The sequence below is a fragment of the Microcaecilia unicolor genome, unplaced genomic scaffold (genome assembly GCF_901765095.1).
Source record: "Microcaecilia unicolor unplaced genomic scaffold, aMicUni1.1, whole genome shotgun sequence".
Classification (NCBI taxonomy): domain Eukaryota; kingdom Metazoa; phylum Chordata; class Amphibia; order Gymnophiona; family Siphonopidae; genus Microcaecilia; species Microcaecilia unicolor.
Window position 1 is genome coordinate 15,939 of NW_021963228.1, and position 27,321 is coordinate 43,259.

At 46.5% G+C, this 27,321-nt stretch overlaps 1 protein-coding gene across 1 annotated transcript in view; it reads right to left on the reverse strand.

The window, feature by feature from the left end:
* Positions 1-8,120: 8,120 nt before the first annotated feature.
* The window catches only part of LOC115459088 (xyloside xylosyltransferase 1-like), a 115,577-nt gene continuing 96,376 nt past the window's right edge, over positions 8,121-27,321 (reverse strand). The window contains exon 4 of the mRNA XM_030188956.1: positions 8,121-8,142. Within this exon, the coding sequence (XP_030044816.1) occupies positions 8,136-8,142 (7 nt within the window). The 3' untranslated portion in view covers positions 8,121-8,135. The remainder of the gene's footprint in view (positions 8,143-27,321) is intronic.

The following is a 27,321-nucleotide window of genomic DNA, read 5'->3' on the forward strand; positions in this document are numbered from 1 at the left end:
CAACAGTTTCTGTACTGAATTGCGGCCTGAATCCAGATTGCCTTTCCATATTTGATGGACAAAAAGGTAAACAGATTTCTGACATCTCCATCCAGAGAACACTGATAATGGTAAAACTGTTCATATTGTTTGGATCTAGCCACAGATTTCGATTTGGTAGAGCACAATCTCCTGGTGCCCCACCTGAAAGACAAGTGGCCTCAGAAGTGTGTTTCGCTGGTTTGGTTCATTTTCTTACCAAGTGTTATTTTTAAATTTACAAAATTCAGAGACTTCAGATAATTATTCCATGACTTGTCCCACAGGGCTGAGCGCTCTCGCCACTGTTGTTCAATCTTACCTCCTCCCCCCTCCCCCCCCCCCCCCCGAGTCCACTTGCACTACTGGTCTAGTCATTGGGTATTTATCCACTCCTACCCTAGCTCAGATAATATTTAGCCATCTCTCCGACCTCATGTGCAACTTTCTTTAAATCAGCCACCTTACTTTCTAACTCTTCCTACTCTCTTACCTATCTATATGATTTACCCTTCGCTATCAATTATAATGTTCTATTACGTATTGTGTTGACATGGTAAGTAGAATACCATATAAAAAGAAACTGGGAAATTCCAAACCCTTTAATTTAAATTCTACTAACCAAAATTGGTTTGAAATATAAATAGAATTCAGTGGTGTAACACCCTGTAACTCAATATTCCGCAATCGGGATCATCTCTAGTAAATAAACAAGGAACCTCAAACCTCCTTGTAGGGAACACACTGCTGCATTAGCTTGGTCCACTATTTAAATGTAGGAGTAGAGTACTATCACTGGTTCCAGTGAGGAAAAGAAAAGAAAAAAAGCCAACCGCAAAAACTCATAATTACATGAGAAAAACGGATGGCATAAAAACTCTCGTTCTCCTTCACTAACTACAGAGTTAAACAAGGTGAAACACCCCTCTTCTGATCAAATGTATCTTGCATCCCCCCAAAATCACTCATCAATTATTTAAAGCCTAGCCCCTTAACCTAAAACTGCCCGCCCTGTTTTACAAAAACTTTAGGAAAATCGCAGGCTTGTTAAACCCACAAAAATAGACAATGTCCTCTGAAAATCGCAGGCTTATTTAACCCACACAACCTTTCCACAAGTCAATTTTCCACAAAACCAGACACTTATCTGCTTGTTGGTGACTCAGGGCTCGGTTAGTTTTGTAAATCCAGGCTGATGGTAATCAAACATGGAGAAGACACCATACTGTTCAGTTTAAGCCTTTGACACCATCCCATACTTTGTATTTTTATTTGAATATTTTACTGCTGTAACTACCTATTGCTTATATTTGATCTATTCTTATTGTACACCGCCTTGAGCGAATTCATTCAAAAAGGTGGTAAATAAATCCTAATAAATAAAAATGAATAAATTTAGTTCACATGTGTACCCAAAAAAACCTGATCATTTATTCAATGTCAATCTCCGAGCCATCGTAGTTTAGTAAATATGTCCTTTGCTGTTCTTTCCAAGGGATCTGGATGATTTTTCTGTTAACAGGAATGGCAGGCGTTTTGCACGCTTTGTAACAAGTTGAAACCTAGCAGGACTCTTTCCTGCAATTAGCAGATCCCCTTTGGTACGTATTTATCACAGTAGGGTGATAATTAGCCAGAACACGTGTCTTAGTAATGACATGCAGGTTTATTTTCCATGTGTGACAGCAGTTCATGAAAAATGTATTTTTTTTAGCAATGGGCTGATAATTTGTTATGGTTATATATATCTACATATAATAACATGGCTCTCGGTCCCTTTCAAATAAATCACAATAAAGTGTGTTTTTCTGTTGTTCTTGCTTGGTCTGTTTGCTCAGAGCTGCACCATATGCCTGGAATAGACTTCCTGAGCAGGTACGTCAAGCTCCATCTCTGACCGTCTTCAAATCTAAGCTAAAAACCCACCTTTTTGATGCTGCTTTTAACTCCTAACCCTTATTTTATCATCCTCACTTTAATATTCCCTTATCTCTTGTTTGTCCTGTTTGTCTGTCCTAATTAGATTGTAAGCTCTGTCGAGCAGGGACTCTCTCTTCATGTTCAAGTGTACAGCGCTGCGTACGTCTAGTAGCGCTATAGACATGGTAAGTAGTAGTAGTAGTCTCTGGGATTCTGGAATCTTGGTACACCTTGGGATTCCGGAATCTTGCTACTCTTTGGGATTCTGCATGGAATCTTGCTACTCTTTGAGATTCCGGAATCTTGCTACACTTTGTCCTTATCTCTTGTTTGTCCTGTTTGTCTGTCCTAATTAGATTTTAAGCTCTGTCGAGCAGGGACTGTCTCTTCATGTTCAAGTGTACAGCGCTGCGTACGTCCAGTAGCACTATAGAAATCAACATAATGGACACTGTATAACCTTTCCTATCCTCAACCCCCATTGCACCTGACACACATATATCTTATTCGACCACAATATCACCTTGTATTTGTTTCTCTACCGGACTTGGCGAATACCTTTACGGTACTATGTAAGCCACATTGAGCCTGCAAATAGGTGGGAAAATGTGGGATACAAATGCAACAAATAAATAAAACAAAAATAAATAAATAAAAACATGCCAGCACACTGCTCACAACCTCTCCAGGGCCACTGCTGATACTTTACACAAGCTCACAAATGCAGAGAGATGCAAAAACAGCAGTTCTGTTTCCCAGCCTGTTCCACCACAAGGGAATGCCATCACAGCTTCTACAAATCAGTACCACGCTAACCAAATATTCACATGCAGTCAGACTCTCTGCTTCACATATGATATTTAGAGCTTATCTAGCAGGCTATAAACTCCGATATCCTACAGCCAAGCCCTGTGTTTCAGGTCCTTCATCTTTTCCCTCTGCTGATAATGTGTCTCCCATCACCACCATTGGTCATATGTCTGACCAGTCCTATTTCCTCAGGATGCACATCTCCCCCTCCCCCGACAATGTTTTCCTGTCATATCCTACTGATTCCCTGGCATTTACAGCATTTCATCTTTTCGTAGTAACAACACAGCATCTTGTCCCCATCTATATATATATCTGCATTTGGCCTCTCAGCTATTTTCATGCCAATTTCAGTGCATATGGCCTTTTGTAGCTTAACATCACATCAATATATCTAGGGTATTTTCGTTTCAAGCACTAGACGTCTTGACTTTTAGATGCCCATATTTAATTTGTTTTGTGGTAATGGTCGTTTTAATTGAGAGAGAGCAAACATGGCAGCTCTGTAACCTTGGAGGCATCTGTGTTAAAAACAGTTACACACATAAAGCTGGCAGGGGATGACAGGACATATTACAGGATCCATCCAAGTCAGCTTTACCCAAGCAGTGAGCCTTTAGCATTTACCAGTTGCTGCTCGGTGAACAGGATAATATTTCCCTGCCGTAACCATGTTACTGCTTGAATAAATACTAGAGCACTTTGCCTCCCAAGTACCTACTACCACCGTTATAGCGCAGGTCCGATTTCATTAGACTGTACATTGTCTTTGCATATTCCCGTAAGTTTGTCTGCTGTCAGTCCACATCCCTTGCTCATCTGTAGGTTCTCACTTCAATGTGAAGTTCCTATAGTGATGCCTGCTTTACGTTTCTTAATTATTTTTTTTTTTTTAAAGATTGTTTTAGTCTCTAAAAATACACCTATACCCAGAGGCAATGTACTGCAAGGTATATGCCATATCAACTGTAGAAAACAAGCAGGAACTAAAACAGGTACAACTAGACTTTCCGATCTTAGATGTCTTTTATAACATGAATTTAAGCATTTATTTTCCTACTAATTAAAGGTTCTTTGAAGATGCTCAATGTTGGTTTTGATACAGTGATACATGTTTTCGGTCCACCCATGTCAACCAGCAGGTCTTCCAGCCCTAACCAGCCAGCCTGCCAATCAGTCCACAAGGAAAAATTGTTTCTTACCTGATAATTTTCTTTCCTTTTGTCCCAACAGATCAGTCCAGATAAGTCCAGAAATTTGTGGGTTAAGTCCATTGACCAGTGGATAGAGACAGAAAATAAAGTAGTCCATGGTGATTCACCCCCTTAAGGGTATCACGCAGATCCAGAACATTCAGTATTTCTCTTGACAAAGCAATGGTGGTGACGCAGAGAAATAAAACATGTTGAAAATGGTAGATACAAATCAAGGTCAGGTATACATATAAAGTAGCGCATATGAGTTTATCTTGTAGGGCAGACTGGATGGACCGTATGTTACTATGTTACATAAAGGAAAAGAACAGAGTACTGGCTCAACCCTGTGAGGCACAAGAGATGATAGTGTATAGCATGATGACAAGAAAGTAGGTATGAGCAAGGGTTTTCACACCAAAACAAAGAAGTTCCAAATTGAAAATCCAACTTCTATTTGTAAAGCACCAATAGTAGATTAAAAACAAAAAGGACCCGAAACGGCCCTTGGTTCAGCGGATATGCCGCCTGCCTCAGGGGTCAATGTCTAACCAGTGCTGTATTGCTGAGTACGGTGCCTGCAAATGACTGTGTGACACGTTCAACAGATACCCCCGTCGGAAGATGGGTGCTAGTAATCCAATACTTTAGGAAAGAACTCTAGCATCCAAGCACATGAAGCATCAGAAAAAGGGTCAGCCCCTTGTATCATAAACTAGTATCCACACAACCAAGGCCCAGCAGGAACTTGAACACAGACACGTTAAAAGTAGCCAGGATGAAGAACCTCACCAAGTAGGCAGGTAATGCAAACATTCCCAAGATGAGACATAAGACGGTCAACTGCAAGAAGCCAGTATTATCAGAAACCTAAGGTTCCATCCCCCACACACTTTTTTTTTCCCAGGAGAACCCACCATGGTGAGAAAATGTCAAAATCCAGATTGGAAGGAAAACACCGTAACTACAGGTAAAACATTCAGAAAATAAGAGAAATAGAATTCGAATTCGAATTAGACAGGACATGCTTCTGGACTGATCTGTTGGGACTAAGGAAAGAAACAGAATTTTTCTTTCCTCTTCATCCCACAGATCAGTCCAGAAACTTGTGGGATGTAGAAAAGCAGTTCACAATTAGGGCGGAAAAGGATCCCTAAAAAGAATGAGATTCCCCATAAACAAGAAAGCATAAAGCCACAGTAGAACCCAGGAGAAGATGACAGCCAAGGGCCTCACATGAACAGCACCTGGGAGGAGGAAGGCTGGAGACAGGTAAAGCAATTGGGGGATTCTCACAACATAATTTTCTGCAAAGAACAGAAAATGCACCATGGAGTGCCCACTATGACACTGCACGGGCAGATCACGAAGTAATGTTACAGGGAAGCTATGAATGATGAGAACTGCTCAGAATGTGATCGAGGCACTGTAGAAGAAACATCACATGATCCATAGTGAAAGGGACAAATGGCTACAAACCAGATAGCCTTGCTAGGATGAGGAAATGCAAATGTGTGTGTGTGGGGGGGGGGGGGGGGGGAATGAAAGGGTGAAACGAAACCCAAGGAAAGAATGGTTGCTGCTGTCCTCCAAAGAGGCCAGACAGAAATGCTGGAATAATGGACCACGATAAGACAAACTGACAAGAGTGAGAACCACTAAGACATGTAAATCTTGTGTGACATATCCACAGAAGATTGAAACATTAAAAAAAAAAAAAAACCACAAGGCGGAGGCCTCCACACAAGGGAAGAGAATTACAGAAGTGTATTTCTTGATAGCCTAGATTAGATTAGAATGTAAGAGTCTTGAAGTAGCCAGATGGTAGGTCTGTAAAATGACCAAATGTCAGTCCTGCAAGAAACAGAATGTCATTGCGGCCAAAGACCGGATGTCAGAGCTGAAAGGAGGTAGGAGGATGAGTCTGAAAAAGAACAGGATGACAATTCCATAAAGAAGCACAGGGCCGTGCCAACACGGTAAGCGCAGTAAGCGCCGCAGTGGGGCGCCTGCCTTCAAGGGCACCGCACCGTAGTTGTATTTAAAAAAAAAAAAAAAAAAAACTTACTCCTCCGCTCCATCCCCGATTCCCCGGCGCATTAAATTTACCTCGCTCCACCTCCGACGTCTGAGCGTCAGTGAAAGCGCTGCCTGTCTGACGTCTCTCCACCAGCCTTCCCTTCGCTCGTTTGTTCCCTCTGTGTCCCGCCCTCAAGGAAATGATGTCAGAAGAAGGCGGGACACAGAGGGAACAAACGAGCGAAGGGAAGGCCGGTGGAGAGACGTCAGACAGGCAGCTCTTTCACTGACGCTGCGCAGACGTCGGAGGCGGAGCGAGGTAAATTTAAAGCGCCGGGGAATCGGGGCGCACGCGCACCAACTGATAGTCTCTAGGGGGGGCGCCAACTGATGGTCTGCAGGGGGGCGCCAGAGACCCTAGGCACGGCCCTGAAGAAGCAGGATGCAAGTTCTAAAATAGAGCTAAAGTGGGAACTGAACCTGGGTCCCCTGGTTTTCAGTCCACTACACTGACCACTAGGTAAGAGACAATATGACAATCCTGTAAAGAGAGACAGTCCTATAAGAAAGCGTTTCCCCAAGTCCAGTCCTGGAGTACCCCTTGCCAGTCAGGTTTTTATGATATCCATAATGAATATGCATGAACTTGATCTGCATACACTGCCTCCAGTATTCACAAATCTCTTTCATGCATATTCATTGTGGATATCCTGAAAACCTGATTGGCAAGGGGTACTCCAGGACCGGACTTGGGAAACACTGCTATAAGAGATAGGATGGCCGTCCCTTTCTCTTTGACAGGATAGCAGACCTGACATGACAGACTTGTCAGCCCCTTAATGAGACATGAGAAGAGACAGGATGATAGTCCCTTAGAGAGACAAAATGCTAACTATGCAGTCCCTTGACACCAAAAGTCCCATGAAGCTCTAAGCCAGAGATAAAAAAGCAAGGCAGTCATAATGCTAAGCTAAAGAGACATCCTCATTACCACAAAGGACTGTATTTAACTACGCAATGCAATGCCTGCGCCTGTTACTGCTTCAGTAAAAGCAGACGCTCAGCCAGGAGAGAAACTGAAGAAAGATTCAGGAATTAATCCTGCCAGGAGGATCACACTTTTTTTTTTTTTAATAGTGCGAAAATTCAGATAGCTGAGACGATGCCAATCAGAGCAGTACAGGCACTGAAAGACAAACGTAACGGCCACTGCCAACAAAATTTCCCGCCTGAATAAGTGAATTAGCTGACTAAGCATTTAATCAGAGACCCCAAAAACTTCATAGAAGGCAAAATAGGTGCAAGAAAAGTCCCCCAAGGTGCCAAAAAGTAGTCCTACCTGACCAAAGTGTAAAGCCAAGCTGAAGACACAAAAAGCTTTCTTCACTCAACTGCTACCAGGACCAGCTGAAGCCTCCACTTCCTTCAGCACAGCCATCTCAGGGTAGAGACCAGGGCTTGTGCACCAGAACTCGAGGCAAACTACCCGGAGGGAAGCTGCTGAGAGAAGGAAGGGGGGGAGGGACCCAGCACCACTGGGTGCCACTCAAGCTCCAGAGTAAATTCCAGTACATGTAGAAATGAAGCACAGACCTCAAAAGAGGAAAACCCAAGTTCATCTAACACATAGTTTGGAAACTGAGGCAGAAGCAGTCACCGCACAGCAGGAGCTGCGAAGTCCATTCACCAACTGCTGGAGATAGAATACTGAAGGTTCTGGAGCTGCATGATACCCTTAAGGGGGCAAATCAGCAGGAACTATTTTAATTCTCTGTCTCCATCCGTTGGTTGACAGACATAACCCACAAGTTTCTGGACTGATCTGTGGGACAAAAAAAGGAGGAGCCATTTCTCCAGAGCAGAAGGGGTGATGGGCAGTAGGCTGAAACCATGAATTTTTTTTTGTTACATTTATACCCCGCGCTTTCCCACTCATGGCAGGCTCAATGCGGCTTACATGGGGCAATGGAGGGTTAAGTGACTTGCCCAGAGTCACAAGGAGCTGCCTGAGGTGGGAATCGAACTCAGTTCCTCAGTTCCCCAGGACCAAAGTCCACCACCCTAACCACTAGGCCACTCCTCCACTCCATGAAAATGATTCCTTCTCATTTTCACAATGAAACTCTCCCACTGGTGCTCCTGGAATCTCTCTGTGTGCTAGCAAAACACAATATTTTATCTTCTGGAAGGCAGAATAAAGCAGAAAGATAATTGCAACCACCTTTCAAGGGGGCAAAGTTTTCTAACTAAAATTAATATAAAAGCACAACTCTTTTCAAACTCTCTGGCATGACTGGGACAGTACTATGTGCGCATGTATAGGGTATGATACATACCTGTAGCAGTTGTTCTCCGAGGACAGCAGGCTGATTGTTCTCACGACTGGGTGACGTCCGCGGCAGCCCCCACCAACCGGAAATAAGCTTCGCGGGACGGTCGGCACGCAGGGCACGCCCACCGCGCATGCGCGGCCGTCTTCCCGCCCGTGCGTGACCGCTCCCGCCAGTTGAATGACTAGCAAAAAATATGAAACACACAACTCCAAAGGGGAGGAGGGAGGGAAGGTGAGAACAATCAGCCTGCTGTCCTCGGAGAACAACTGCTACAGGTATGTATCATACCCTTTCTCCGAGGACAAGCAGGCTGCTTGTTCTCACGACTGGGGTATCCCTAGCTCTCAGGCTCACTCAAAACAAGAACCCAGGTCAATTGAACCTCGCAACGGCGAGGGTATAACAGAAATTGACCTACGAAGAACAACTAACTGAGAGTGCAGCCTGACCAGAATAAATTCGGGTCCTGGAGGGTGGAGTTGGATTTACACCCCAAACAGATTCTGCAGCACCGACTGCCCGAACCGACTGTCGCGTCGGGTATCCTGCTGGAGGCAGTAATGAGATGTGAATGTGTGGACAGATGACCACGTCGCAGCCTTGCAGATCTCTCAATAGTGGCTGACTTCAAGTGGGCCACTGACGCTGCCATGGCTCTGACACTATGAGCCGTGACATGACCCTCAAGAGTCAGCCCAGCCTGGGCGTAAGTGAAGGAAATGCAATCTGCTAGCCAATTAGAGATGGTGCGTTTCCCGACAGCGACCCCTAGCCTGTTAGGGTCGAAAGAAACAAACAATTGGGCGGACTGTCTGTTGGGCTGTGTCCGCTCCAAGTAGAAGGCCAATGCTCTCTTGCAGTCCAATGTGTGCAACTGACGTTCAGCAGGGCGGGTATGCGGCCTGGGGAAGAATGTTGGCAAGACAATTGACTGGTTAAGATGGAACTCCGACACCACCTTCGGCAGGAACTTTGGGTGGGTGCGGAGCACTACTCTGTTGTGATGAAATTTGGTATATGGAGCATGAGCTACTAGGGCTTGAAGCTCACTGACCCTACGAGCTGAAGTAACTGCCACCAAGAAAATGACCTTCCAGGTCAAGTACTTCAGATGGCAGGTATTCAGTGGCTCAAAAGGAGGTTTCATCAGCTGGGTGAGGACGACGTTGAGATCCCATGACACAGCAGGAGGCTTGATAGGGGGCTTTGACAAAAGCAAGCCTCTCATGAATCGAACGACTAAAGGCTCTCCAGAGATGGCTTTGCCTTCCACACGATAATGGTAAGCACTAATCGCACTAAGGTGATTCCTTACTGAGTTGGTCTTGAGGCCAGACTCTGATAAGTGCAGAAGGTATTCAAGCAGGTTCTGTGCAGGGCAAGAACGAGGTTCTAGGGCCATGCTCTCACACCACACGACAAACCTCCTCCACTTGAAAAAGTAACTCTTTTTAGTGGAATCCTTCCTAGAGGCAAGCAAGACCCGGGAGACACCCTCAGACAGACCCAACGCAGTGAAGTCTACGCCCTCAACATCCAGGCCGTGAGAGCCAGAGACTGAAGGTTGGGGTGCAGCAACGCTCCGTCGTTCTGCGAAATGAGAGTCGGAAAACACTCCAATCTCCACGGTTTTTCGGAGGACAACTCCAGAAGAAGAGGGAACCAGATCTGACGGGGCCAAAAGGGCGCGATCAGAATCATGGTGCCGCGGTCTTGCTTGAGCTTCAGTAAGGTCTTCCCCACCAAAGGTATGGGAGGATAAGCATACAGGAGGCCGGTCCCCCAATGGAGGAGAAAGGCATCCGACGCTAGCCTGCCGTGTGCCTGAAGTCTGGAACAGAACAGAGGCAGCTTGTGGTTGGTCTGAGAGGCGAAAAGGTCCACCGAGGGGGTGCCCCACGCTCGGAAGATCTTGCGTACCACTCTGGCATGGAGCGACCACTCGTGCGGTTGCATGACTCTGCTCAGTCTGTCGGCCAGACTGTTGTTTACGCCTGCCAGGTACGTGGCTTGGAGGAGCATGCCGAACCGACACGCCCAACGCCACATCCCGACGGCCTCCTGGCACAGGGGGCGGAGATCCGGTGCCCCCCTGCTTGTTGACGTAATACATTGCAACCTGATTGTCTGTCCGAATTTGGATAATTTGACAGGACAGCCGATCTCTGAAAGCCTTCAGTGCGTTCCAGATCGCTCGGAGCTCCAGGAGGTTGATCTGCAGATCCCTTTCCTGGAGGGACCACAGACCCTGAGTGTGGAGCCCATCGACATGGGCTCCCCACCCCAGGCGAGATGCATCCGTCGTCAGCACTTTCGTGGGCTGCGGAATTTGGAATGGGCGTCCCAGGGTCAAATTGGTCCGGATGGTCCACCAGAGCAGTGAAGTGCGGCAACTGGTGGGGAGGCGGATGACATCTTCTAGATTCCCGGTGGCCTGGAACCACTGGGAAGCTAGGGTCCATTGAGCAGATCTCATGTGAAGACGAGCCATGGGAGTCACATGAACTGTGGAGGCCATATGACCCAGAAGTCTCAACATCTGCCGAGCTGTGATCTGCTGAGACGCTCTGGTCTGCGAAGCCAGGGTCAAGAGATTGGTGGCCCTCGCTTCGGGAAGGTAGGCCTGAGCTGTCTGGGAATTCAGCAGCGCTCCTATGAATTCCAGAGACTGAGTTGGCTGGAGATGGGACTTTGGGTAATTTATCACAAACCCCAGCAGCTCCAGAAGTTGGATAGTGCACTGCATGGACCGGAGGGCTCCTGCCTCCGAGGTGTTCTTGACCAGCCAATCGTCGAGATATGGGAACACGTGCACTCCCAGCTTGCGTAGATAGGCCGCTACCACCACGAGGCACTTGGTAAACACTCGTGGGGCAGAGGCGAGCCCAAAGGGCAGCACACAATACTGAAAGTGGCGTGCGCCCAGACGGAATCTGAGATACTGTCTGTGAGCTGGCAGTATCGGTATGTGAGTATATGCGTCCTTTAAATCCAGGGAACATAGCCAATCGTTTTTCTGAATCATTGGCAGAAGGGTGCCCAAGGAAAGCATCCTGAACTTTTCTTTGACCAGGAATTTGTTCAGGCCTCTCAGGTCTAGGATGGGACGCATCCCCCCTGTTTTCTTTTCCACAAGGAAGTACCTGGAATAGAATCCCTGCCCTTCCTGCCCGGGTGGTACGGGCTCGACCGCATTGGCGCTGAGAAGGGCGGAGAGTTCCTCTGCAAGTACCTGCTTGTGATGGGAGCTGAAAGACTGAGCTCCCGGAGGACAATTTGGAGGCAGGGAGGCCAAATTCAGGGCGTATCCGCACCGCACTATTTGGAGAACCCACTGGTCGGAGGTTATGAGAGGCCACCTTTGGTGAAAAAATTTTAACCTCCCTCCGACCGGCAGATCGTCCGGTACGGACACTTGTAGGGCGGCTATGTTCCCGTGGATCCAGTCAAAAGCCCGTCCCCGGCTTTTGCTGTGGAGGCGCAGGGGGCTGCTTAGGCGCACGCTGTTGACGAGAACGAGCGCGCTGGGGCTGTCCCTGTGCCTGACGAGGCCTTCGGGCCGGCTGGTTGTACCTACGCTTTGCAAAAGAATAGGGTGCAGCCTGCCGTGCCCGGGAAAACGCCCACCCGTGGGGGCGGGTGCTGAAGGCGCCCGGTGGGAGAGCTTGTCGAGAGCGGTTTCCCGCTGATGCAGTTGGTCCACCATCTGCTCGACCTTCTCACCGAAAATGTTATCCCCCCGGCAAGGGACGTCAGCCAGTCTCTGCTGGGTGCGGTTGTCCAGGTCAGAGGCACGCAGCCATGAGAGCCTGCGCATCACTATACCTTGGGCCGCAGCACGAGATGCCACGTCACAGGTGTCAAAAATCCCCCTGGACAGGAACTTTCTGCACGCCTTCAGCTGCCTGACCACCTCCTGATAAGGCCTGGACTGCTCCGGCGGGAGCTTATCGACCAGGTCCGCCAGCTGTTGCACATTGGTCCGCATGTGGATGCTCATATAGAGCAGGTAAGATTGGATGCGGGTCACGAGCATGGAGGATTGGTAGGCCTTCCTCCCAAATGAGTCCAGAGTGCGAGACTCCCGCCCCGGGGGCGCCGAGGCGGTATCCCTCGAACTCCGTGCCCTCTTGAGAGCAGAATCCACGACCGCTGAGTCATGGGGCAACTGGGCCCGCATGAGCTCTGGGTCAGAGTGGATCCTGTACTGGGACTCTGCTTTCTTGGGAATGGTGGGATTAGTTAGTGGTCGCACCCAGTTCCGGAGCAGCATCTCCTTCAGGACATTGTGCAGCGGTACCGTTGAGGACTCTCTAGGTGGTGATGGATAGTCGAGGACCTCGAGCATCTCGGCCCTCGGCTCTTCCACAGAGACCACGGGAAAGGGAATGCTTATAGACATATCCCGCACAAAGGAGGCAAAGGAGAGACTCTCAGGAGGTGAGAGCTTCCTCTCCGGTGACGGCGTGGGGTCCGAGGGAAGGCCCGTAGACTCCTCTGAGGAGAAATATCTCGGGTCCTCCTCTTCCCCCCACGAGTCCTCATCCTCGGTATCGGACATTAGCTCATGTAGCTGCGTCCGGTACCGGGCCCGGCTCGACGTCGAGGCACCGAGGTCTCGGTGTCGTCGAGCGGTGGACTCCCGCGCCGGCGGGGACGGAGCTCCCTCCATCGACGTCGACGGGGACTCCACCTGCGTGGCTGTCGAGACCGGCACCGCAAGCGGCGGCGGTGTCGACTGCCCCGGCGCCGGGCTAGAGCTCGCCGGCGCCACAGTCATCGGCGCCGAGGGCGCAAGCACCCCCGGCGCCGGCACAGCCTGGCGCATCAGCCCTTCCAGGATCCCCGGAAGGATGGCTCTGAGGCACTCGTCCAGGCCCGCTACCGGGAAAGGCGGTGGGGCCGGTAAGGGTGTCGGTGCCGGAAGCTGCTGGGGGCCAGGAGACGGCACCGAGGTGCCGGAACCCCGACGTGTCGGTACCTCCACCACCGACGGAGATCTCTCCTCTCTGCGATGACGCTTCGGCGTCGACTCCTCTTCAGGGTGCACCGAGGGCTCCCGGTGACGGCGCTTCTTGTCTTTTTTCCGGTGCACGTCACCGGTGCCGGAGGGCATGGAGGAGGAGGAGGTCGATCCCCCTCGGTCTCGGGGTACCGGGTCCGACAGGGTTCGGTCCCGTGGCTCACGAGTTGAGGGAGTGACCGGGGCCGACTGCCCACGCGGTCTCTCTACCCCACTCTCGCCGGCGGACCGGCGGGCCGACGGGACCTGTTCTCCTGGGGTCGCTGCCATCGGTGCCGATGTCTCGGGCATCGATACCGGTACCGAAGAACCGGTCTTCGATACCGATGCCGTCGAGGTCGACGTCGAGGGGCCGGCGCAAGTTCCAAAAAGACGGTCCCGCAGAACTTGCCTCGCAACCTGAGTCCGTTTCCGGAGACCGAGACACAAAACGCACGACTTGAGATTGTGCTCCGGCCCGAGGCACTGGAGGCACCAAGCGTGGGTGTCGGTCTGCGAGATCGGCCGGCCGCAGCGACCACACTTTTTAAATCCACTCGGGACCTTCGAGGACATCGACGGAAAAATCGCGTCGGCGAAGTCAAAGTCGGCAATGGTGGCTAAAATCACACCACGAAAATTGTAACCGACCGAGCGGCCACTAGGCCGCAACGAGGCGTCCCCGCTAGAAAGCGAGGGAAAAGAAGGAGCGCGTGCTCCACACGCGCAAAATTCTTTTTTTTTTTTTTTTTTTTTTTTAATAGAAGAGAAAGAAGAAGAGGCCGAACAGGCCAAAAGCGACGATCCGCGTAAACGCGGTCGAAAAAATCCGGCGGCTGAAACGAGAGAGAGGGGAAAACACAACTCTCTCAGTCGCGGAAAAAAAGTAACTGGCGGGAGCGGTCGCGCACGGGCGGGAAGACGGCCGCGCATGCGCGGTGGGCGTGCCCTGCGTGCCGACCGTCCCGCGAAGCTTATTTCCGGTTGGTGGGGGCTGCCGCGGACGTCACCCAGTCGTGAGAACAAGCAGCCTGCTTGTCCTCGGAGAAAAGACTTCATCCTCTTATCAACTTGAAGATCATGCTTAGAGTCTAAGGAGTAATATATTTGAGTTAATCTCTTCCCTTTTTTTGAAACACAAGGCTGCTGAATGACCTTCCAGTTTCCGAAGAAGAGACATATAAATCAGGAGTGACAGCCAAGCCCAGCATATTCTGATCTCAATGCACCATCCATCATAGGAAGCCTGAAGCGACAGACGGTCAAGCTGCTCAGCTCTGCACATTACCTCCTCCTGCCCCAGGCCAGTTGAAAGAAAGACCAATGCAAGCCAGAGGGAAGTACATTGTTTCAGAAAGATCCCAAATGCTATGCTGAGGAATAAAAGCACTTTGAGCTGAAACAAACATGACCAGATGAACACCAGAGGCAAGAAAGCCTGTGGTCCTGATTTTTTTACGAACATGGCTAATGATCAGCCTGCAGACCAATCTAGTTTCCTAATGGGAGAAAGAGCATTAATGCTGCAGCAGTAAAGTCAATTTCATGCAAACGGGAGAGCAACACACGTCACAATGCTAATGCATAGTGAGCCTATGTGCAGCCACCTCCAGACTGGAAATTCCGGGGCTCATTCTGTATGATGGCTTTTTAAAGTAAATGGAAGGAAAGAGAAATGCTATTGTTAATACCCAATTACAGATTTACAGATTAGGGATATAATGGATAGATCTACTAAAGAAGGGCTTTCCAAACCCATCTTGGGAATCCCACAGCCAGGAAGTTTTTCAGATATCCACCAAGAATATGCAGGAGACAGATCTGCATGGACTGCGCCTCCATTGCATGCAAAATTTATCTCCAGCATATTCAGTGTGGATATCCTGAAAGACTGATTGGCTGCGAGATCCCCAGGACTGTTTGGAAAAAGGGCAAAACCGTTTAGTTAAAAATCACTTCTACCTGACCAAACCCAACACAGCTTAAATCTGCCACATCTGAAGCAACTTATTATGATTTAAAGTAATGATCTACATTTTATTTATAGTTTATGAAAATTCCTAAATCTAAAGCACATGAGGGAACTAATTTTTTTTAACAGGACACCTATATGAAATGTCCAAAAAGGTAATGTAAAGATAACATAGGTGCCTACAGTGATACCCAGCAGTGGACAAATACTCTCTCACAAATATACCCCTACTCCAAAGGCGTGAATACATGTATGTACTCGAGGCATGGACACACGTATTTGGCAAGATACATGTGTACCTTGCAATTCTGCCTCTGCTACTACTACTACTATTTAGCATTTCTATAGCGCTACAAGGCGTACGCAGCGCTGCACAAACATAGAAGAGAGACAGTCCCTGCTCAAAGAGCTTACAATCTAATAGACAAAAAATAAAGTAAGCAAATCAAATGCTTTGGGACCTGATGTGCTGAGCATTTTTCCTAAAGCTATAAATGGGGGAAAAACTCTGTAGTGTGGCTGGCCCTTGGAGGGGGATGGGGGTTAATGTATGTAAATGAGTAGAATACTGGCATATATGTGTGTGCACACATACAAGCGTTTATGTATTTATTTTGCACATTTATACCCCACGTTTATCCCACAGTTTAGCAGGCTACCTATTCTGTAAATATGCGCATGTCTTCGATAGTGCGTATTTTACAGGTGGACATTTGTATGCATATGTGTCCTGCCCATATCTTATAGAATATTCTAAGTTAGGTACATAGGGGGAGAGTCTATATATGGCGCCTAAAAAATCAGCGCTGAAATCGGTGCCGACTAAGCGCTTTCTTTAGTCGGCCCCTAGATTTAGGCACCGATTATAGAATACGCTTAGTTGATATTTCAGCGTCTAAATCTGTGCACATCCATTTACACCAACTAAAACATGGCGTAAATCCCAGCGCATAGATTTAGGCATACTGGGCCACATTCTATAACTAGGTGCGTAAATTTTAGAACGCTCACGATACGCCCATACCCTGGCTCCTTTTTGCCTGTGCGCTTTAGAGGTTCGGCACACATCATTACTACTACTACTACTATTTAGCATTTCTATAGCGCTACAAAGCATACGCAGCGCTGCACAAACATAGAAGAAAGACAGTCCCTGCTCAAAGAGCTATGTAATAAAAGTGAGCCAATCAAGCCATTGTGACATCACTGATGAGGTTGGCTCTTATTGGTGGCCTGAGGCATTATGACATCACAATATTAGCTCTGGTTACAAGAGACTACTACTACTACTATTTATCACTTCTATAGCGCTACAAGGCATACACAGCGCTGCACAAACATAGAAGAAAGACAGTCCCTGCTCAAAGAGCTTACAATCTAATAGACAAAAAATAAATAAAGTAAGCAAATCAAATCAATTAATGTGTACAGGAAGGAGGAGAGGAGGGTAGGTGGAGGCGAGTGGTTACGAGTCAAAAGCAATGTTAAACACTCAGTCAGTTGCAGAAGGTCAGAGGAGCAGCTACGAGGGGGTACACGGCGGCCCAGAGTAAGTTTAAAGAGTTAAAAGCCCAGATTAATGACATTCTATCTCAGAGGGCCCTGGGTGACATCCAACTGTACAAACATCGCCTCCACCGGTGGGGAAATAAAACTGGGAAACTGCTAGCAAATATGGTGCTCTAACCATACCACCCCTGTGCCATCTCTACTACTACTACTTAACATTTCTAGAGCGCTACTAGGGTTACACAGCGCTGTACAATTTAACATAGAAGGACAGTCCCTGCTCAAAGAGCTTACAATCTAAAGGACGAAATGTCAAGTTGTGGCAGTCTAGATTTCCTGAGTAGAGGTGTAGTGGTTAGGTGCCAAAGGCGACATTGAAGAGGTGGGCTTTGAGCAAGGATTTGAAGATGGGCAGGGAGGGGGCTTGGTGTAGGGGCTCAGGAAGTTTATTCCAAGCATAGGGTGAGGCGAGGCAGAATGGGCGGAGCCTGGAGTTGGCGGTGGTGGAGAAGGGTACTGAGAGGAGGGATTTGTCTCGGCAGCAAACAAGCCAAGGAGAGTAATCGAAAAGCAACATCCGGGTTGCATGCCTGGAATGCTGTTCCATGGGAGGTGGTGGGGATAAAAACAGTGACGGAATTCAAAAAGGTGTGGGATAAACACGGAGGATCTCTATATAGCATGAAGACTGAATAAACGTGTGGCGCATTCCCACTCAAAGGAAAACAATAAATGACTTCCACGCTTAAAAAAGAAAAAAACACGGGGTGAGGGGATAACCTACACAGAGTAGCAGTTACAACCATACTGACATCAGGAAGTAATGTCTACTTTTCTTTACAGAATACTAGCATAACCGTTTATATGCGCAAATATTTTTAAGTGTAAGCACTTACCCCACCTAGATTGGGAAGCTACGAAACCAGAGTAACATAGTAGATGGCAGCAAGATAAACTCATGACATATGGTATAAAGTGATACATCATACGTATACCTGATCTTGACTTATCCTTGCCTTTTTTAGAGCATAGACCATAGAAGTCTGCCCAGCACTGGCCTTGTTCTAAAATTCCTGAAGTTGTCGTCATAGCACCTGAAAAGCTCCACTCCAGCCCATCCGAGTGCTGGGCAGACTTATATGGTCTGTGCCCTGAAGAGCACAGGTACAAATCAAAGTAGGGTATACACAAAAAGCAGCAAATATGAGTTATCTTGTTGGGCAGACTGGATGGACCGTGCAGGTCTTTTTCTGCCGTCATCTACTATGAAACAAATAATAATAATAATAATAATAATTCTGCCTCCAATGGCAGTGCCAAAAACATACAGCAAACAGAGGCAGAGCAAAATAAAATGAAGGAAATCTTCAGTGATGACATGTAACGAATGAACATTCTGCACATGCGGCTTATCAGCACACAATCGATCGAACCCTCATCACTCAATGAGGTTTACTTCCCTTTCCCCCCCCATAAACTAACCATCAGCTTGTGCACATCCACGGGCTAAGCGCAACACAAACATTTCAGCACAGGGAAATGTAAACTGTATTGTTTAACTTTTAACCCCAACAGACATCCTTCATCAACTTCAGGACACTGGTCCTTAAAAGGTTTACCAGACTGTAAAGCAGCTGCGGAGCAAGACAGCTCTCCTGACAGGCAAGTACAATAGGGACCCTTTAAACAGCTGTCTCCGGGACCGAATTCCAAAATACTACGCACCTGCCAACTTTTCAGACTCTTGCAAGGAAAAACATTTCTGGGAAACTCTCCGTGTCTGACGCACAAACTCTTACACCTATGACCCGCTGGGTGGAGAATACATAAGAGACTCCAGCAGCAGCTGGGGGAAATGTATAGAGTGGGGAAAGGGAGGCAATAACAGGCCAAAGAGATGCAAAACCGATGCAGAGCTGGAGAGATGCAAGATGCTATGCTGACCTATTAAAAAGACCCTCCAAGTAACGTGTCTTACAATGATAAAATATGGAAAGTGGAAAAGGAAAGTTAAAGGTCAAAAAATTCAGTACGAGAGGAAGAGCAGTGAAGGCCTAATAGAAAATAATCAATTGGGGGGGGGGGGGTGACAACAAGAACTGTAGCCCTTCAGAAATCTCCAGTCGGACTGGAGGTCCAGTAAGCACCACTCATCCACCACAGACTATGTACCTGCTGATAGAACAATCACTGTCATAATTTATTTATTCGGATTTATTTAACCGCCTTTTTGAAGGAATTCACTCAAGGCGGTGTACAGTTATGTCAACGCACATATTTTTATGCCCTATGGAATTTTATAACAGGACATTTACATGCGGATGTGGCCATGTGCATGCAAAAACGACCACATAAAATTACCCCCACCCACCCCAATGTCCAAGGACAGTACATTGCAGCAGCTCCTTCAGTCTACACACTCTGTTGAAGTCTTGAAGCATAATATTAACCTGCATCCTTTCAAGATGCCGAAAGACTTTATAGAGCAAAGAGAAGTAGGCTGCACAGCACCCAGCAGGCAGGCACCAGCATGGGAATCAAAATAGAAACCAAACAAAAAAAAAAAGCACCACGGGCCTTTAAAAATGGAACACAGAAAGTGAAAGTGCCTTGGTGCTTTGTAGCTTTTACTATACGAGACTTGGGGTAAGGAATAATATATTGTAGAGGAATATATTAGAGTTATTCCCCGAGTTTTCCACGCCATCACTGTGACCCCTGACGCAGGTGCTAGTCACCGAAACACGGCCCGTGTCGGGTCTTTTTGTCAAGGCTCATTCATTAAAGAACTGTGTTCCATTTTTAAAGGCCCGTGGTGCTGTGTTTTTTTTTGGTTGGACTTTAGTTTGTACTTCGTTCCCTCTCTTTTGTTACATCCAAATCAAAATAGAAACAACATGTTCTGGTCAAGCAAAGAGAAAGATGCAGCAGGTGTGAGCTGCTTATAATGGTTAAAACTTGATAAAAGCATGACTTTCGTCTTTGATTTAGATAGGAACAATGTTTTGAAATTGTATTTCCGATACATGGTTGATAGTTTTTTGGGTTCAAAGATGCATATATTTCCTGACACATCAAGGGAATCGCAGACTGGGAGGTGTGAGGTCTTGGCTTTTAAGCCAGGAATCATTGCCCTAGGTGGGACCTTCCTAGCGCGATTCCCTTGTAAGTGTTTTATTTCCTTATTACTTATTTGTTTGAACCTAAGAAATTATAAGAGTTTGTGGAAACAGATGAAGAATCCTCTGCAGCAACTTCCTTCAGTTACCACTGTACCGGCTGCAATAACCGATTAACCTTCCTCCCTCAGAAAATGTGAAGTGTAAGATTAACCATTTTGAGTTTTTCTTATTTTCTTTAAGATTGTTTTCCTGATCTTGGATCTTCCAATTGTGGACAATTATGTAAATATATATTGTTGAGAGAAAATGTTTTCCTTTTTATATTAATTTCTGTATTTCCTTACATTTATGTGATAAATGTGAATATAATTAAGTAAAATGATAAATAAAATAAAATTAAAAAAAAAAAAAAACTTGATAAAAGCAGCCTGGAAAGCCAATATGTTCCTGCATGCAGAGATTTTGAATGTGGTGTCATTAGGCAATCCTGTGACACCAGCTCTAAACTGACAAAATCATTACATTATCTCGAAACGGAATTTGATTGCAAAATTTTAAGCTCTTCGTAATGATTTTAAAAAGCCACAGCACAAGGGTTCTGATTTCAAACCCGAACAACCCAACATGCTTGAGAAATTTGATCGTTTTGGGCATGCTTTTTATTTACAGCAGTTGATCAATGTGATAGATTTAAGTTCACACAGGCGAGTGCACCAATCAAATGCAGCTCTCTCCCCGTTATCAAGCATGTGCACTGCTGGGAATACGCACTGCCCGAGGATCTGTCTTGTTCACTTCTGAAAATAGCGCTTGAGTGGAAGGGAAAGAAGAAGAACTAGAGGACATGAATTGAGGTTAAGTGGGGGACGACTTAGGGAGTGATATCAGGAAGTGGTGGAGAATATCTGGAATTTCCTCCTGCAGGAGATGGATATGAAAATAACAGAATTCAAAAAGTTGTGGTATAAACACAAAAGATTCCTATATGGAAAGCGAAGGGGTTAAAAAAAAAAAAAAACTTAATGGTGCTTAGTTACTCCAGTAATTGAGATGGGAAGATGGTAGAACGAGAGGACATGAAATGAGACTGAAGTGGGGCAGACTCAAGAAAAATGTCAGGAAGTATTTTTTCATGGAGAGGGTGGTGGATGCTTGGAATGCCCTCCCGCGGGAGGTGGTGGAAATGAAAACGGTAACGGAATTCAAACATGCGTGGAATAAGCATAAAGGAATCCTGTGCCGAAGGAATGGATCCTCAGGAGCTTAGTCAAGATCGGGAGGCGGGGCTGGTGGTTGGGAGGCGGGGATAGTGCTGGGCAGACTTATACGGTCTGTGCCAGAGCCGGTGGTGGGAAGCGGGACTGGTGGTTGGGAGGCAGGGATAGTGCTGGGCAGACTTATATGGTCTGTGCCAGAGCCGGTGGTTGGGAGGAGGGGCTGGTGGTTGGGAGGCGGGGATAGTGCTGGGCAGACTTATACGGTCTGTGCCCTGAAGAGCACAGGTACAAATCAAAGTAGGGTATACACAAAAAGTAGCACATATGAGTTATCTTGTTGGGCAGACTGGATGGACCGTGCAGGTCTTTTTCTGCCGTCATCTACTATGTTACTATGTATGTTATTTTGCTACTATTTGGGTTTCTGTCAGGTACTTGTGACCTGGATTGGCCACTGTTGGAAAAAGGATACTGGGCTAGATGGACCATTGGTCTGACCCAGTATAGTATTCCTATGTTCTTATCAGACAGATGGGATGAACCACATGCAGGTCTTTTTCTGCCGTCATCTACTATGTTTACTCTGTTCTCAGTGCTGGCTGTGGGCAAAAATTACACTTTCCAGTAGGTCATTTCTGGCATCAATTTTCAAGCCTCCTGCACGGTTCCAAGCTACATGGTCCTTTTTAACACATCTGCTGTCTGCAAATTTTGGCTACTCTTTGAAAAGTGGTGAACAAAAAAATGAGTTTCGTACAGGCAGCTGAAGCAAGGGAAAATGCAGAAGTACATTTGAAAACTGAATGGACGTCTTTTCCTCTGCTACTGAATGCAGCCAGAGGAATGCTTCTTATTTTAATATGCACTTGGAAACCAGTTCACCCTGGTTAATACCACTGCAGATTTCACTCCCCTGCACCATTGAGCGTTACGTAGTTGGGGTGGCGAGCTCTGATTAGTTTACTTTACCTTCCTTGAAGAAAAAAAAAAAAGTTGTTTCTTTCTGCTGCTGAACGAGGTAAATGTGATCTTTCTCAATCTTCTTCTACTAACCTATAAATGTACTCACTCTGCTGCTCCCCACTATCACTCGTCCTTCCCTACACCCCTTCCTGTGCACTCCGCTCCATGGATAAATCCTTCTTATCTGTTCCTTTCTCCGCTACTGCCAACTCCAGATTTCACTCCTTCTGTCTCGCTGCGCCCTATGCCTGGAATAGACTTCCTGAGCCCCTACGTCTTGCCCCATTCCTTGGCCACCTTTAAATCTAGACTGAAAGCCCACCTCTTTAACATTGCTTTTGACTCGTAACCACTTGTATCCACTCACCTCCACCTACCCTCCTCTCCTCTTTCCTCTACACATTAATTGATTTCTTTGCTTTATTTTTTGTCTACTAGATTGTAAGCTCTTTGAGCAGGGACTGTCTTTCTTCTATGTTTGTGCAGCGCTGCGTATGCCTTGTAGCGCTATAGAAGTGATAAGTAGTAGTAGTAGTCTCTTGTAACCAAAGCTAATATTGTGATGTCATAATGCCTCAGTCCACCAATAAGAGCCAACCTCATCAGTGATGTCACAATGGCTTGATTGTCCTATACTTGGCTCACTTTTATTACATAGCTCTTTGAGCAGGGACTGTCTTTCTTCTATGTTTGTGCAGCGCTGCGTACGCCTTGTAGCGCTATAGAAATGCTAAATAGTAGTAGTAGTAGTCTCTTGTAACCAGAGCTAATATTGTGATGTCATAATGCCTCAGTCCACCAATAAGAGCCAACCTCATCAGTGATGTCACAATGGCTTGATTGTCCTATACTTGGCTCACTTTTATTACATAGCTCTTTGAGCAGGGACTGTCTTTCTTCTATGTTTGTGCAGCGCTGCGTATGCCTTGTAGCTCTATAGAAATGCTAAATAGTAGTAGTCTCTTGTAATCAGAGGTGATATTGTGATGTCATAATGCCTCAGGCCACCAATAAGAGCCAACCTCATCAGTGATGTCACAATGGCTTGATTGTCCTATACTTGGCTCACTTTTATTACATAGCTCTTTGAGCAGGGACTGTCTTTCTTCTATGTTTGTGCAGCGCTGCGTACGCTTTGTAGCGCTATAGAAATGATAAATAGTAGTAGTAGTAGTAATCTAAATGGACATGATCTTTGCTTGCTCTGGTGCATTATTCCAGTGGGAAGGACTTTAATTTTGGAAGTAGGAGGAAAATTCTTTTATCTGGACAAGAATGGATGCATAGATGCCAACTTTTCAAAATGACTCAGGGGGCTTAACACAACACAAATTGCTCCTCCCTGGGTAAAATGAAGGGGGGTTGCTCAATACTGGGGGTGCTCAGCATCCACATAATTAGCTCCTATGAATGGCTGGGCTTGAATTCATTGAGATAAGAGATGCTCACAAAGATATTATTGAGATAAGTAACACGAAAGACCAAAAGACAAAACTACATTCTTTTTTTCAGAAAGCAGTAGATTAAAAGGCTGTTACTTTCATCTGTAACCAATATATGGGCTTCCTCTAGATTTACAGTGATAAATAAAACAGCTGGCCAATAAATGCATTAACCACATCTTCCCATCTCTCCCAACCACCCCCACGGATTTTTACAAAAGTTATTTTTCCATTCGTTTTCTCTCGTTGGCACGCAATAGGAAACAGATACAAACTGCTGTTAACAACTCAAGTAGGCCGAGAGCAAATGGGAGTGTCTGAAAGCCGGAAATATACACCAGTTACTCCATTTATCTCATACTCTTCACATGCAGTTAAGCTTAAAGATTCATTTGTAGGGTCAGCCTAGTAGTAAGTGCCAGGTACTGCCATGGAAAAAAAAGCCCCTGGCTTTACACTCAAGGTGGGCTGGGGAATGGGAAGAAAGGGCGTTGGGGAGCTTGCTTATGAGCGGCACCTAATGGTCAGATAACAGGATTCTGGAGACAGCCCTGGTGCACAACCCCCCAGTTGAGGACTTTTGTGGCAATAACACGAATAGATACATTTGTGGGAATATTAAATATAGAGGCAAAAAATCCCTAAGCGGCTGTAGGCTGATGGTGCCAGATCCCAGCCCTGGTTCCAAAGGAGAGCAGGAAACAGCTGAGCCATAAGAAACTAACTAACCTCATTACAGCCCTGCATTTCAAAACTGTGCCGTCAGATGGTAAGTGTGTCCTGCTGTAACGTTCGGGATTATGTATGTATTAAACAGCATGTGATGAAGACGAGAAGGAATGAGGCCAAGGCTATAATGTTCTCTGGTGGAATAAGAAACCCTTTCCATCATTTTCAAGTTCGGCTTTGCTCTCAACCATCAAGCAGATTGAAAACATTTCTCAAAATTACACCAAAAATGTTGGCAACCAGCAAAAATCTTTTAGGCATCACTCAGTTTGATCTCCAGCCCCTCTCACTCAACTACTACTACTTAGCATTTCTATAGCGCTGCCAGGGTTAAACATGGGGAAGGACAGTCCCTGCTCAAGAGAGCTTACAATCTAAAGGTAACAAACTATGTAGTCAGTGTAGGTATCATGAATGGGGAAGGTGGTTAGGCGCCAAAAGCAAGGGAGAAGAGATGGGCTTTGAGTAAGGACTTGAAAATGGGCAGGGAGGGCGCATGGCGTATGGGCTCGGGAAGTCTGTTCCAGGCATAAGGTGATGCGAGGCAGAAGGGGCGGACTCTGGAGTTAGCGGTGTTGGAGAAGGGTACAGATAGGAGTGATTTGTCCTGAGAGCGGAGGTTACGGGTGGGAACATATGGGGAGAGGAGGATAGAAAGGTAATGGGGGGCTGCAGATTGAGTGCACTTGAAGGTCAATAGGAGAAGCTTGAACTGTATACGGTAGCGGATTGGGAGCCAGTGAAGCGACTTGAGGAGAGGGGTGATATGAGAGTATCGGTTCACACAGTAGATAAGACGTGCGGCGGAATTTTGGACAGATTGAAGGGGGGATAGGTGGCTAAGCGGGAGGCCAGCGAGGAGAAGGTTGCAATAGTCAAGACGAGAGGTAACGAGCAAGTGGACGAGGGTTCGGGTGGTCTGTTCAGAGAGGAATGGGCGAATTTTGCTAATATTATAGAGGAAGAAGCGACAGGTCTTAGCTGTCTGCTGGATATGGGCAGAGAAGGACTGCGGCTCTTCATTTGCACTCCCCAAGCTTCAGTCGTCTCTTCTCATCCTTCCAACCTCAATCTTCTTCATCTCCTCAGCATCAATCTGCTATCCCTGGCTCAGTGCCCCTCAGACATTCCCCCTTAAATTTAAAATCCAGTTCTAGCCTCGGCCTGCCCCCATCTCCTCCTGAATGTAGAAGGAGCACCTGTGCTCACCGGTCCTGCAAGAAATGTTGCTGCCACTTTCTTCTGCCCCCAACGGCGGTGGCGTCCACAAGTCTGCGGGAGCGCTGGCAACAGAGAGGGTGGCCGGTCTGCCAGAAGGTCTGCGAATGCAGGAGCATTCATTCAGTCCCTTACAGCTATGATCCAAATTCTGCCGCCGCTGGATCCAGGTGTTTGGTTTGAGAAATTTGTCTTGGATGTTGCACTTTAAATGATAAACACGGGAAGAACTGCAAGATTTAAGCAAAACTAAAGCAAAAAAAAAAAAAAGACTGCTTTGAAAAAGGCAGAAAACGCATCTTGCACCACCACCTTCCCCCCTTCATCTCTTGCTGTCCTCATTACATTAAGGCATTTGCCTGCTTGCGTGTCCGAAGGATAAACAGCCTGCACACTTCAATATTACATACCATTCTGCAAGGAAGCACAGGAATACCAAGCTGTTTCAACCTCAAACAGGTTTTTCCTCTAAGTAATTATTACTAAAACATATTCAGCGAACACTGGTATAATGCATCTTGCATTTGGCACAATTTCTTTCAATCTAAAGCACTGAACAAAAAAAAAAAAAAACAAAAAAAAAAAGGCACACAACTGCTTACAAAACAGTAGATAAAAAACAACAAAGCAGTGGAATCAAATGCATTTATTGGAACAATACCCGACGTGGCCACGTTTCGCCCTCAGGCTGCGTCAGGGGTATAAACTATCAAAAGTGTATGTAAATATACTAATGCATATCAGTTCAGTTGGAAGTAGCAGATAAGTGGAACTAGATTTTTGGAATAACGGTTCTCATCCCACTATTAGTGTATATGATATATTTATATACACTTTTGATAGTTTATACCCCTGACGCAGCCTGAGGGCGAAACGTGGCCACGTCGGGTATTGTTCCAATAAATGCATTTGATTCCACTGCTTTGTTGTTTTTTAATCTAAAGCACTGTACATGCCACCACAGAAATCCTTTTCTTGCAGAAAGCGAGCGATGCACAAAGGGGATCACATGCAAATGAGCTGCATGGATCCCCCTTTGTGGGAAAGAAAGCCAGCAGATCAATGTCACAACAAAAAGATTTTATTGAAGATACCATGTATGAACAAATCGCCCGACACAGGCCGTGTTTCGCCCACCTAGGGCTGCATCAGGAGCTACAATGAACAAATATATAATAATTGTCATTGATCCTAATAAATAAAATATAACACACATACGAACATAATATAGGTGGGCGAAACACGGCCTGTGTCGGGCGATTTGTTCATACACGGTATCTTCAATAAAATCTTTTTGTTGTGACATTGATCTGCTGGCTTTCTTTCCCATATCGGATTTTGCAGATCATTTGCCTTATTGTTTTATGGATCCCCCTTTGTACATCCGAGATTCTAATTAGATTGTAAGCTCTGTCGAGCAGGGACTGTCTCTTTGTGTTCAAGTGTACAGCACTGCGTACATCTAGTAGCGCTATAGAAATGATAAGTAGTAGTAGTAGTTTGCGAGTCTGAACTGTCAAATCCATTTGACAGCTCTATGCTCCGGACCTCCCTGAGCCCACAGTTTTTTAAAAAGGTTTTCCTGGTGGTCCAGTGGACCATGACCCTGACCCCTCCCCCCCAAAATCTTTTTTTTTTTATAGTTTTCCCTGGTGGTCCAGGAGATCCTGACCCTTGCTCCCCGAACCCCCCCCCCCCCCATTTTATTTTTTAATTTTCTCTGGCGGTTCAGTGAACCGGACCCCTTCCCCCATGTGTGCACACACTCCCCCCTCCTGGTCTCAACCCCGACTACACCCGCACAACTCCATGTACCCTTTACAAGGTGGAGGCAGAGGTCAGGAGCTCCTGCCT